The sequence below is a fragment of the Nomia melanderi genome, chromosome 13, assembly GCF_051020985.1.
Source record: "Nomia melanderi isolate GNS246 chromosome 13, iyNomMela1, whole genome shotgun sequence".
Lineage (NCBI taxonomy): Eukaryota > Metazoa > Arthropoda > Insecta > Hymenoptera > Halictidae > Nomia > Nomia melanderi.
This window is the reverse complement of record NC_135011.1, coordinates 3039455-3053678: the sequence shown is the minus strand read 5'-3', so window position 1 is coordinate 3053678 and position 14224 is coordinate 3039455. Positions and strand designations below refer to the sequence as shown.

The following is a 14224-nucleotide window of genomic DNA, read 5'->3' as shown; positions in this document are numbered from 1 at the left end:
TATTTTATTAGCTTCGATTCGCGGAATCTATCAGCGAGGAAAATGGGAGTCGCTTCGATTACCTCGAGGCCTGTTTATAAATATTGAAATTTGCGCAAATGTCGGTGGTCTAATAATTGTGCCGCCTGGCTGGCGGATCGTTCGCGTCATCAGGAGCGACCATCGAGAACCACGGATGCGCTAATGGCGACCTTGCGCGAACCGACTCGAGGAAACTTTCTTGAGCGGCAATCGCGGCCCCGATGATAACGGACGCCGCGCAATCTAAGCGCCATTGGATCAACCAGTCCGCTTGTGTACACGCGATACGCCCAGCATTCCTGCGCCCCTCGAATCTCGCCGCATTCTTCGCTAATTAAAACTATTTCGACCGATCATCGGGGAGCTACCCGCGGCCGTAAACCGTCCGACGAAAATCTCGTTCCCCTCCGATTTACGCAGTGAACCCTGGGGAAACCATACGATTTGCCCGTGCGCCTCGCCATTTATTCCCCGACTTCGTCTTCGCGAATGGAGGAAGAATATCTCGATAAATTCGCGAGTCTTTAACGAATGACAATAAATATCTCGTTTAAAAGCTGTGGACCAGACGAGTCATTTGTTTCAAAGCGGAGAGAAACTACCCCCTATATTTTCCAGGGTTAACCGTCGTCCGTTATGGCTGCTGGCGATCGAGCCGGAGATAAGTCACCGCAACTTGCCATCGCAAAAAAGTCACACCTGCCCTTGTTAATGCGGACCTGGTGTTTCACGATCGCTCCCTTATAGGGGTTTACGATCCCCGAGGAAGACGCGGCCGCTTTTCGCGGAGTCTAGACACCCACGTCCAGAATCTTGCGTTTATCGTCGCTCGAGCTGTATGGCAACACCATGGAGTACCTTCGTAATAAATAGAGCGACAACCGGTAGAGTTTCACCCTTCGTTTCATGATTTACTTAGCAACTAGACCAGCGAGAGCTACCTTGCTCTTAATGTATCTCTAATTAGAAACTAAATTATCTGTTGAAAGTTCCTGTACGAGGTTGGGTTCAGAAAGTTATATAGATCAATAAGAACAACTCTCACCTTAACTCTCAACCGCAATCAAGAATTCCCCTATGATTCCAGAACAAACTACCAAGAAACTACCGAAACATCCCCAAGAAACTTTTATCATCGCCCAGCTCCAAACGATCCGATCATTGACACTTGCCGCGAACAGCTCGATCCTCTAACCCGCTGCTAAGATCTACAACCGATTCTCTCCCACAATCTCCTCCATTGTCCACCGAGCCGAGAAAAACCCGGAGGATCCCCAATGAACCAAGAGCAATCGTGTCGATCGGACACCCACGCGAAAGGCAGCGAGCTCGGAGCCAGTCACCCGAGCGGAGGATTCGCAGGACCTGGCGTCTAAGAGGAACTCACCGAGCACGGAGAGGCTGAGTCCGGAGCCAGGCCTCGGTGGTCGGTGCCTGTCTGGGGGCGCCATGGCGTGTAGCTGGTGCACAGGTTGATTTAATCCAGCGGCAGACGGGGTTCTCTCATCGCACGGTAATCTCACACACAGGTCACACGCGCGTTATCGTGGGGGGACTACTTTCAGCGGTGACAGTCGTCGAGTCCAAGGGTGATTCTTCAGGGGCCAGAGTTGGCCCCGTGATCAGCCGGGCAGCCTGCGCCGGTTAGGGTCCATCGGTACCGGGTGATCATCCTAAAAGGTTACTTCGAACTCGCGCGAGTTTTCGGGCCGACGATCGGACTCGGCTCAAAGGCACACGCGCTCCCCACGGTTGCCGCTCGAGCACTGACTGCCAGACGGACTCGCCACCTCGGCACCGAGCGTCGACTCGCGTGACGCCTGATTGGCTGATTGGCCCGACCGGTCGACTGGCTTGACTGGATAGACGCTGGTTGCCCGACGACTCCGCGGTCGTACGTCCGCTCCTCACGGTCGTTCTCTTCCTCGGCCGCCCGTTGCTGCTTTTCTGTCTGTCCCGTCTGGCCTGGACGGGTCTCGCGCGGGCGCATGCGCGGCAACGACTGGGCCTATTCAGTCCTCCGCGCTCCCTCCGGGCCCGGGAACCGAGGGCTCCGCACGCCCTCGTGCCAGGCTCCTTCGACTCCTTTTCGAGCGCCCGGACCCTTCCTCCGTTGGCAGGGGAATTTTAATTGTGCCCGGTACCGGGCGCTTCAAAATTCGCGGCGGGAACGGTCTGCGCGGACTGTTCCGTAGATGGAGGATAATATAGGAATGTTTCCTTGCGGATATCTATTGTTACGATGGAATTCAGTGCGTTTCCGTGGGCATTACAGAAGTCGATACCTGGAAACTTAGGGGCTAAGTTGAACTGTCGTGAACTAGTGCTCGAGAATGATCCTCAAACATTACGCTTCGAGTTTCATCGCTGTTAAATAGATTCAATTGCAATTCAGTTTGATTAACCCCGATTCGCGGGCTGGACGTTGTTAGTTCTTGCGTAGATTGCAAGCGAACCGTGATATTAACAAAGCAGTCAGGTGTTTTCATTCTTTCCCAACGTAGATAGTTCTACATGAAACCCACCTGCCTCTCGTCCCCACCGCGTGGACGATTGCTTCAATCCCGCGGCGGCGGTGCACGCGTCGCGATCGAAACGAGCTTCAATCATCGTCATTTTAGAGGATCGTGTATGAGATGATGGCCGTGATCGCCCCGATTGAGGTCAAACGGCAAGAAAACGGTCGCTCCGCGGGAGCGCGGAAATTCCGTCCCTCTCTCTCTCTCTTTCTGGCGAGAGAGGTTTCTGAAAGTTGGTCCCCGATCGCGACGCAGAAAGTGTATACACACGCACCGAGCCGAGGCTTATGCAACCCGCTTATTTAATAAAACAAAGTTACGCTCGCGTATCGACCGGTAATAGCACGGCTCCGGGGGGAAACGCTACTGTTGTTCAGCCGTCCAATGCCGAGAAGTTGACGGGGCCGCTCGTTTATCCGCGAGGCGTGAATGCATTTAGATACCACGTGCACGCGAAGTCCTTGCACGGCACGCATCAACAACCAGGACACCTTAGAGACTAATCCCAGCTCAGCCCGGGATTTGCAAGACAGCCGGCCGTGTTATTCGATCCGCGCGCCGGTTAATCCGCGCGCTGCGCCGCGGTCCCTCCCGTTATCCTGGATCCGCAGGACGCTGACTACCTGTTCCTAATCAGTGAAACAAGATCACCCGTCTATAGACCGTCATCGGTGTATTCGCTCTAACCCAGTTTCTTGTCCACGTGAACGTAATACTCTTACGCGCCATCTTTTTCCGGAGATACTAACATTGATCCTAGATAGAAGGATTTACTGCGTGGAAGTATTCCTCAGAGAATAGTAACATATAAATGCGGACTGAATACGAGATGCCTACGATCGATATTTCATAGATTCAGCTTTCGATAGCTGCAGCGAAGTTAGGCCCCTTGGATAATGAAGTTTAACCCTAATCGGACCACTATGTGACTTCCAGTCACTCGAACTTGTTGCTTAAATTTTTTCATTTCATATTGTATTTCCAATAGTTTTCTTGGGCTTTCAAAATGTACGCCCTATAAACGAAGACAGTAACATTTTAATCTCCTTTTATTCTCATAAGTGACAGTCACGTGGTGATCCGTTACAAAAACACGTACGATTAGGGTTAAAGATATTCGTTCGGAGGTTAAATTTATTAATATTGTACACTTCTGTAGACTACAACTCTAAGATAATTTCAATTCTATGATCCAAACTTTAAAATTAGACTCCAGGATGTTTCAAACACTGTTACTATCGGCTCTCAATGATTCTCTAATTCCAAGGTAAACAGACCAATCGGTGCTCCGATAGACAAAAAGCAGGCCGAGTACTCCTCGAGCATCGTTCAAACTTCCGTTTCCCGGAGATGCCGAAGAGGATCCTACAGAACAGCGCTGCGTCGCCCACCACGGCCGACAAGGTGTCAGCCACGCGATTATTCGAAGGAAGTAGCGCTGAAAGGACGCGTACTCGCGGCGTGACGTTAGCCGGCCCACGCGCTGCGAACTCGCTCGCGCTAGCCCGCACGCCCACCTTGTTCGACGCGTAACTCGCTCGCGAAACAAAGCGGCCGGAGCCGCGAAGTCTGCGATCCGCGCGGACCACGCGCGAGGCCTACGACTCGCCGAACGACGAATCTCTCGAGCCGAAATCGAGGCCGCGTTTTCGACCAGCGGCCGCGCGGACCTCGCCAGGAGACGTTCGACTCCCTCGGAGCAGGTGTACACGGATTCGACGTTTAGAATCTTTCGCGCGGCACTTTCTACTTTCTCGTCGAGCAACGATCCGTACAATGCCGTTTGCATACGAGACCGTGGAACCTTCGGATCCCGGATTTTCTGGAAACCTAACATCGTTAACCTTACGGCGGTGACCTATCGAAAATTGCTTCTCGTGTTAAGGATCTACCACGGAAGATTATTGAAAGAATCTTGAAAATCTATCGCGGAAACTCAGTCTTTCAGCTTGTATCTTAGTCGCAGATGTTGAAGAGTTAAGCTTCAATTAACACTAGAACTACCGAGCATTTAATACGATCAATATGCAATTCCTATAAAAACTGTGACAATAGATTATTTTCAGTTTCTTCAGACATTTATTATAGTACTCAAATGAAACTATTTTCAAAATCATTTCGAATATTCAATGCTTCGAAGATACCAATAATTGCTAAACAAAAAAATCGAAACCATTTTGACTGGTACGGTAGTTCTAGTGTTAATACCTCATTCTATTATACACAAGATGAATGACCTCAAGCGTATTTTTAAGTAAAACGAAGGAATTTTGAGAGATCGTGAAACTTTTGGATCCCGCATTTTCTGGAAACCCTGACATCGTTAAAATCTGACATCTAAATCGCGAAAGATTATTAAAAGAATCTTGAAAATCTATCGCGGAAACTCTTTCAGCTTGTATCTTAGTCGCAGATGTTGAGGAGTTAAGCTTCAATTGATATCTCATTCTATTATACACAAGATGGCGAATGACTTCAAGCCATTTTCTACTGACACGGAGGAATTTTGATCTCGACAGGTTCCTCAATCTTAAAATGAACTTCTCACGAAGAAACGTTGATCGTCTGCCGTAAAGTATCATCCCTAGCTCTTCCGCTGACAAGTACAATGGTAACTGGATCGAAGAGAGATAAAGTCAGATTGTTCCAGTAAAATCGCCCATGCGTATTGGCTCCGATTGCTACCGATGCCCCTCTCCGAAGTGACCCGATCTCGAGCGCGGCGAACAGGTTAAGGTAGCTGCTCCTCCTGCGCGGGGCAACCTACCTTCCAGCCTACCAGCCGTATTATTACGCCGCCGGTTTGCAGGCCCACGGCTCCCGGTGTACGGGGCGGCCGTGTAACAGGTTCCGCGGGGAAAGGATAGTTCGCGCGGGAAAACCGTCGACAGAAAATGAGACACCCGGACGTGACGATGAATCCGATGACCGAACCCCCAGGGTCATCGGTCAGCCAGTCTCTTCCACTCTGTGGCTAACTACCTGACGCGGAAATTGCGAACGCGCTGTGTGTCGTTCGAATTCAATGACCGACACTTGGCCAACACCTGGACGCCCTTTCAAACGCCTTCTCGGGGACAATGATGAGCATTTTCAATGGGAAACGACCGGTGGCCCTAGTATCATGCATATTAGGCGGAAATGGCTAGCTTCCTCTCAAGTAGAACTCTTCGGTGCTCGAATAATCATACTATCGTCTATAAATGTTTGGACACGTACATTTCATCGAGGTTTTATATATCACCGATATCGAAAGTTACATTCCAGTCTGGCTTACAGTAATGCTAACGAAGGTAACTCTGACAAACGATCAATGAAGTCTCATTTGAGATGTAGGATACTCGATCTTCCCGGAGAATATAAGACCGAACGCGAATATTTCAGAACCGAGGTGCAATATACAAGTCTGGAAGCCTTGAAATGTCAAGGAAACCGCGGAGCAATCGTCGAATTACAAAAATCGCCGAAAGCAGGCTTACGGGAGGTATTTGAAACAAAATCAGAGAGACCACTGGAACTAGGACCACGAAAAAAAGCCGTGTAGACAGAGATCGTTAAGGCTGAGCGCGCCGATCGAGAAAAATCCGAACGAAAAATTCTCGGAACCCTGATAAACCACCGGTGAATAACGAAGCGGTTCAGCTTTCTTTCGCGGTCCGAGGCCTCGCCGCTTCGCCGTCCGACGAAATACGAAACACGTAAGATGGAAAGTAAAAAGTTGACTGGAAAAATGCGCAGGCAGGCAGGCAGGCAGCCAGCCAGCCAGGCAGGCAAAGACCGGCGCGGCGCGGCGCGGGATCGGTGGACGGGTCCGCTCCGGTCGTTACATATGAGCATATGTATAAATACATAGGTGTATATTGCACCTTTCCACGTAGGCCAGTGTGGCGGATGCGGGTGGGCGGACCGGGATCGAGCCTGTGGCAGCGCGACCAGTCGGGCAGGAGTGAGAAGGAGATAGCCCACGCTGGAACGAGCATCGGTAATTAAACGAGCACCTCGACGAACTCTCCGACGAAGCTTTTTTAACGACGAATCCCTCGAACGCGAGCGAGCGCGAGCGCGCGCGGAGGCTCCGCGAGTTTCGCCCGCGCGAGCGGAGTTCCGACAAGTGCCTCGGGACGCCGGCATCGATATCATCGATAGTTTATTGCCGCTTATCGAGCGGACCGCGGGCGACTCGCCCCGCGGACCGATAATTAACTGTCTGGAACGATCGACTCGCCAGTTTTCACTCACGCTGCGCGCTTTTCTTCCGATCGCCTGTTACTTTCTTCGGCCCGTCTTGCCGAGGATTTTTACGGTTCCGTCGGTTTTACGGCTGACAGTGACCGTACACATACCTTTTCCAACCCTCCGCTTTATGATTTCTCTCGGCAGCGCGCTTATCGGTGAACGGTTCGCGTTAAAAGTGCGATAGAAAGAGCATTCGTGGTGTTCCAGTTTGAATTAATCGAAGCGTATTATGACCTTGTTCGAAAGCTTCTGTCGCGATTTCGTACGAAGAGGTTTGGATGTTTGATGAATCGACGGGGTAGAGGGAATGTTCCTTTTGTAAGTATGAATAGGAATTAATGGGAGCGATATTGTTCTTTGTGGGATTCAGGTTGAAAGTGTCGTAAAGCAGCGTGATGAATATTCATTAAACGGATTAATGGCGGAGAATGGTGGTAACGGTAATTTTTCGTCGGAGGATATTTTTGAAGGAAGGTCTAGAGCTACTGCAGAGTTTAACTCGCGAGTTAATCGAACTTTCCCTGCATTCGCCTGTCCTGTCGAAGGAAGCAACAGGTTAGCACGACATCGTTAACTGCCCAGCTACACCGGTCGCAAGGATCTTTGCGCTCTTTGTCTTTTACTGCTGCTACCGACCTGTATTTAGCGAGCCTTTCATGGGAGGGGGTCCGAAGCGAGGGCCCCACCCGCGGGTAGCAGTGATTTAGAGTACCTTATTCTTAATTAACACATTCACATCCGGTTATGTGGAATTACGTCAGTTTCGAGAGTTAGCGGAAACGTGCAAAAATACTGTACAACACTTTCGGAGAAGTTGAAAGCCATGAATCGAAAATTAACCTGAATACAGATCACATTGTGCACTACAATGTCTCGTCAGACTCGTGGGGATTTCAAATGAAACAAATGTAAATGCTCATTCCTTCAATCTCAAATGAAATGTTCTCCTGTTATCGATTATACTAACTTAACCCTTAGCACTCCAGGTTCTTTCGTAACCTATCAGCGACTGCAACTAATTTTTATAGTACTTCGATCTCTTATTTTCCTTAGCACAGAATTTGGATATGTAGAAAATCAAATAATTTTAAGGTTGTTTCTTTAAGGTTCATTAAAATATTTAATGTCATAACTGGTGCAATATTGCAGCCTACAGAGTTCAAAGGGTTAATAGTAAACGTGCAATAAGCGTGGAATTTTATACTTACTCCAATGAAGCTTGAACAAAATAATACTGCGAAAGGAATCGTACAACAGACTATTCCCATTTCTACCAGCAGCTCACTCTTCTCCTCCTCAACAATACATAACAATGAACAACACACAAACACCTTCCTCATTACATCCCCCGAAAACTATAAATACACTCGATGCGCCGAACGTCCCTCGAGATGCGCCTTCGCGCGAAAGCACACGAAGCCCACGGGAACATCCTTATAAATTACGCCGACGAGCAATTCAAATAACTCAGATCCCCCGAGCGCGGAGCCGCCGCCGCGGAAGCAGCTTTCATTTTTCGGGAAGCGAGCGAGTCGCCGCGGAGAGGATCGAGGATGCCCGAGAACTTCTTCCCGGAGCTACCGATGGGTCCATTCTTTAATTTCAGTGGCTCCGGCCAGTATTTTACCGCGCGGAAGGGTCCGGCTCTCGTCCGGACGAAAGAAACGAGACACGGCAGCCCGGGAGAGGGAGCCGGGACAAATTAACTACGCACGATTCCGCGGCGAGATAGCCCGGCGTATCGGTACCGGGGCTATAGCGGATCGTATGTACTGGAAGGCAGGGGGCCACGGGACCCGGCGTGTTGTACCGTGCAACTCGGGCCTTATACGGGCCCCGCGACACACGAGGTCCGGCCCCCAGCAAAAAGAACCCCCTGCGCCGCGACCACGGTTTCGGATGGCCACCGAACTACAGTCCGCCCGGCGAGACGAGGCTGTAGGCAAACATGCGGTAGCTAACTACAGACCCTACACACGTTAGGACACGTCGATATGCGGCGCAGGTTCCACGGTATCCTCGACAATGCTTGAACATCGGTGAATTAACAAAGCGTCACACGATAAACGGAGAAGAGTCAATAGGAGAAGGCAAACTAAAGCTGATGTAGGCTCCGCGAAACCTAAGTCGCGTTGCAACATGCTCAGAGACTGAGATAATCGTGTGCTAATTGCAGTGTTTAACTTGCTAATGGTTTGTTTATGTCTGGTAGCTTGTCTTTTCGACGGTGATGCGAGGTGGAATTAGTCAGGTGGAAGTATGCTACGTGTTGTAGAAGAATTGATACCTGAATGATATACTCTTTAGTCTCTTGTAGCTTTCAGCTGCGATGTAGATTCACAGTTCTTGAATATTATTCTCAGTTTCAATAGGAATCTTAACACGTGGTACCAATATCAGTAAACTTGATATTCTTAGTTTAGCTTTCAGAATCTGTATCAGTAGATTTTTCAACGTTACTGTTTCAAACGACGATACCAAGTACGCGATATTCCGATACGCGTCGACCATTCGAAGCAAGTATGCTTGAGGACAGATAGATTCACAGTTCTTGAATATTATTCTCAGTTTCAATAGGAATCTTAACATGTGGTACCAATATCAGTAAACTTGAATATTATTCTCAGTTTAGCTTTCAGAATCTGTATCAATAGATTCTTCGACGTTACTGTTTCAAATAACGATACCAAGTATACGATATTCCGATACGCGTCGAGCATACGAAGCAAGTTTGCTCGAGGACAGGGTTCCTTGAAACTCATGAGAAACACTGGCTCAAGCTCATCACACCACCGAACCAACACGCCCGGGTACGCACGGTACCGTACCGCTGGGTCCTGCCGGTTCCATTACACGCGGACACCGCGGGTAATTGAATATTCCGCGTTTTTGCCCGCCGGACGAGCCGGGACGGAAGCCCGTGGAAAGGTAAGAGCGTAAATAACACTCCGGCTCCGTTCCAGATAGAAGCTCCACCGACTGGTGAATAATTATGGGATGCTCTCCGGTAGGCGAGTACCTCTCTACCTTCTTCTTGGACTGGGGACGCGGCTCGACCGCTCCGCGGCTCCGTCGTTCTACGAATCGGTTTTTATCGCGGTCCCCGAGTTCCTGTAGTCTGGTCTACCAAGGCTGAGAACGGCAGCCGATGGACGCAAATAGATTGAAGATGGGAGGATTGAAGGCAGCGAGCGTCCGTCGGACTGGTCTGGATTTTGTTTGATAATGCCGTTTGAACACATTGAACTTGATAAACCCAACGATTTTCTTGTAGTTTGATGCTGTTTTTGTGTTACCGTTGTACCAGTAAGTGAAAGAAATTTTTAGTTTGTCTTTGCTTCGTACGTTTAGTCGATAAGAATTTGAATTTGAATGATCAGATAAGAATTTGATATACAATTCAGCTTTCTCTGCTGAAGGTCTTGTATATTTCAAAGAATCTTCGCCCGCAAAGGGTTAAACATCGTTCTTCCGAGAAACGTATTTTGGAGTACCTAAATATGGAGGAACCATTGGTATCACTGCGTCAAAATGGCGGAAGACGCGGACGCCACAGAAGTTTGGGACAACGAGAGATTCGAATTTTGACACTGAGAGATCTATTCTCCTATTGACTCTGTTTCGAAGTAAAAATTACAATAAAATGTTTATGCTTCTCAGATAATTTGAACGATAGCCTTAACAAAGAAACCGGAATCCTCTTTCCCAATTTGCACGTGCCCCAGAAACTGTGAATTCGCTCGGACAGTCGCGACGTAATCACGACTTCAAAGCGCTAGAGTAATTCCCCGAGTCCCACGCGCGTCGTCTTCGTCCCGCGAAGATGAAAGTGAATCGGCCGATCGATCGCCGGGGATAGCGACCGAAGACACGCGCGGTGTGCGTGACCATGCCGAGTAGTCGAAAAGCGAGCCGAAACAAAAGTGTCGAAACTATTTATAGCGATTGCCGGGGCGACATTCCGAAGGGCCGATGAGAGGAAATTATTCGCGTTACTTGAACCTCTACCGACGCATTACGCGCAATTGGTTGCGTGGGCAATGTTAAACGTTAAATCGTTCGTCGCGATAGAAGACGATGCGACGAGATTGCCCGCCCACGCACGAATTTCCTGCGGCACCGACCGACCGCTCGCCTTCGGATCCTAGGCGACCCGATGATCAAAGAACACCGGCCGATATCATTGATTAACCGTCGGACTTCTGCTGGGTCAGCGTAGACCCGTGCCTCCAGCAACCTCGTTACACAATCAAGAAGTCAATTGAAATGTAATAATCGACTATCGAGTGCAAGCGAAATACAAGATACACAATCCACATTAAAGAATACACAAACGAAGGTTTCTTATTCTTGAAAATTTTATAGTTTACAGCATAAATTCTTAGATGTGAACAGAGGAATGGCGTTAACGATAAAATAATGAAAGGGTGCATGTGGGTCGAAGATCCGCCACGAGGCTCGGCGGAAATGCTGAATCAGTACGCTTCGAGGGTTAAACGGCGAGGAATCGAGTTTATATTGAAACCAGAATCAATAACTCGGCGTCGAGCCGATCGACACAGGAGATCATCGTCAAGAGAGGCTTAATTAATTGCGATTATTATTACCAGAGGAGTGAATACTGCTCATTACCGCGACAAAAGTGCCGGGTTTAATCGTCGTCCATCATTCGGGCCGTCTCTCCAGTGACTGCATAAATCCCGGTAACAACGAAATGAATAGGTACCTCGAACACGGCCGGCGCGTTTCTCGAGTTCCTAATAAACGTGTTCGGGGTCGACCGCAGCGGAGATTTCTCTCGGAAGATCCGCGATTCCCGTGTCGTTTTTCCGACTCGGCGGCCGGGCTTCGAATGAACGTGAAAGTTCGGAACGGGAAACCGCTGGGAAAAGGTTGTTCCTGAAAAATCGGTTTCACGCGCATTGTCCGGGCGCTCGAATCGTAACAATTATTGCAATTATGACGATTCCGTAAGGCACAGCGCGGAGAAAGTGGTTTCGATCTCTCGAAAGTAATTGATCGTTGCTTCGAAGCGTAAACAATGGCGGCGCTCTCTCCAAAAAACTGTCACGGAATCATGAGAAAAATATAAATACTTCACCCGCGGTTTCCTCTACTTTCCATTGAGCAAAAGTGAAAATTAAATATAAAACGAACTGCTATAAATAACTGTCTCAATCTTCGTGCTACCCACTATCTCATCATTTCAGTCTACTCTAAAGTTATTTTCCGGAGCCTTAACCCTTTGCGGACGAAGATTCTTTGAAACATAGAAAACCTTCGGCAGATGAAGCTAAATTATAGCTGTTTTAGTAATTAAATCACTTGTTTGCGACTTAGAATTGCAAACATGAACATCTGGTCTCGGCAAAATGTCGACGCTCGTCCGCAAAGGGTTAAATAATCTCAACCTACGCTCGAAATATACCTACAATGCAACGGTCGCGATTTCGCAGACAAAAGAACCGTCAATTCCAAAGAGGCGGCGGTAAAGAAACGAAAATGACGAGGACACGTAGCTGGCTTAATAGCTTCTAGAAACTGCCTCAGCCATGAGACAGTGTGGCTCGCCGAACTATCCAAAAGAATCAAGAAAGACCACGGCAGAAGGGACAAAAGCGGGAATCCACGGGACGAGGAATAGTCGCAGGAGAAAAACTGGAGTAATGGAGGACTGCCAAGTCCCCCGTAGGGGATCGATGCAGCCCAGACGCGAGGGGGTTAATGACGCGAAAGGGGAGCGAAAAAATGCGGCTAGGCCACGTCATCCGACAGGTAGTTGCCCCGGGAAGATCGTAGACGCTCAGGAATCCTTCTCGGGCGCATAGAGACCCCTCCCCGGGGCTCACGGTCCGCCCGGCGAGACCGAACGTGAGCTCATCGAATCGGTTTCACGAGCTTGAGGTCAGCGGACCGTTCGCTGCAAGTCCGAGAGGAGATTCGTTTCGGAAGATAGAGCCACCGTGGAGGAAGGGAGGAGAGAGAGAGAGAGAGAGAGAGAGAGGGGCGAGAGGGCCGGCCGTAAATTTCCGTAAATTCGTGCCCCGAAATTATTATCTCTCGCGTCGCGTAGCGGCCGGCGCGGCGACGGAGAAAAATGCGACCGGCCTCGAATCCCGGCCGCGGAGATTTAAATGAAAATGCTCCGGATGCCTGGAGATATCTCGGGCCCGCGGATCTCGCCATAAATTAGCCCGATGCTGCCGGAGAATTGTCGAATTTATGGCCCGTTCGATTGTCGAGGCCGTGTTACGGCCCCGGGACACACGCGTTATTATAATCGGGATATTTATTTAGGGGTGGGAAATCAATTTCACTACGTGGGAATAAGGGGCAGAGATTCGGAGACCGGTGCACCGATTGAACCTGAGAGTAGGAATTCGTTGGATGCCGATTGTGAGTAACTTGTGGGAATTTGTATTCGAAGCTAACAGAAGAGTTTTAACCCTTTGCACTCGGGAGGTGACTAGATGACTCTCACCACTTGATTTCACGCAGTGAAACTATAAAATATGATATTTAATGTTGAACTTTGTGTAACGCCTCGAATAAAATAGCATTGTTCCTTAATATACTTGTGTTTCCCTTTCGAGTTCATTTTAAAGATCGCCTCGTCAAAGAATGTTAGATATTTCTATTGAGAAATTTCCGAGTGCAAAGGGTTAAATAAAAGAATATATTGTAATCCGTTTGAATGATTATATTATCCGTATGTAATTTTCTACATACGAAAGTTCGACATACGCTAGTATGACGATATAAGTACTCAAAGGGTGAAAATATAATAGTCGCAGTTTCTACGCTATTATGACTATTCCTATGATTATTATAATACTACTGAAGCACGAAGGCAAAGGCTCCAGCGTCCTCCGGTTCCCCAGGAAATCAAAATCCACGCTAGCGGTCGCGCTCCCAGGCAAAGAAACGGCGAGGAGGAAAAAAGCAGAAGGGTGTAAAACGTACCACGGGGAATAATTCAGCCGGGACACGCGACTCTCTCTCCGGCGCAGAGGCGTAAAACTCTTAACGAGCCGGGACAAACAGCCGAAGCAGCGGGAGATAAGTGGTGTCCGCGGAATATAAAACGCGCGAGCGCGAAAACCGAGTACGAAAATACGAGCGGCCGTATAGCGGGACGTATCGGCCGGGTACGTGCGCCGCGTTTAATATCCCCCCGGCCTGCTAAGATACTAATTACGATTGCCAAACGCGGACGCGCGCGGATAACGCGCCGGCCCGATCGTTATGCGAGCGCGTTTCAGGAAGAAATAACACCTCATCGTTCTCGAATGTCGGCCCCGAACGGATACGACGTTCGGCCGAGTGAATTATAACCGGTGCGTGCGTGCGTGGCCGCGCGGGCTCGCGCGAGTCCGCGGCGCCGATCCTTCAGGCGGGGAGTACATGTACGCCGGACGCGCCGAAATTTATTTAGACCCTCGCGGCGG

General features: G+C 49.2%; 1 protein-coding gene across 3 annotated transcripts in view; it reads right to left on the bottom strand.

Annotated features, from left to right (window-relative positions):
- Window positions 1-14224, bottom strand: part of rols (zinc-RING finger and ankyrin repeat domain-containing protein rolling pebbles) — a 69254-nt gene that overhangs the window by 34698 nt on the left and 20332 nt on the right. Inside the window, exon 1 of one of the 3 annotated variants that reach the window (XM_076373099.1) lies at window positions 1409-1944. The exons of the other annotated variants lie outside the window; for them this stretch is intronic. Within the exon in view, the coding sequence (XP_076229214.1) occupies window positions 1409-1472 (64 nt within the window). The 5' untranslated portion in view covers window positions 1473-1944. Of the gene's footprint in view, window positions 1-1408; window positions 1945-14224 lie in introns of those variants that run through there. 3 annotated transcript variants of the gene reach the window in all.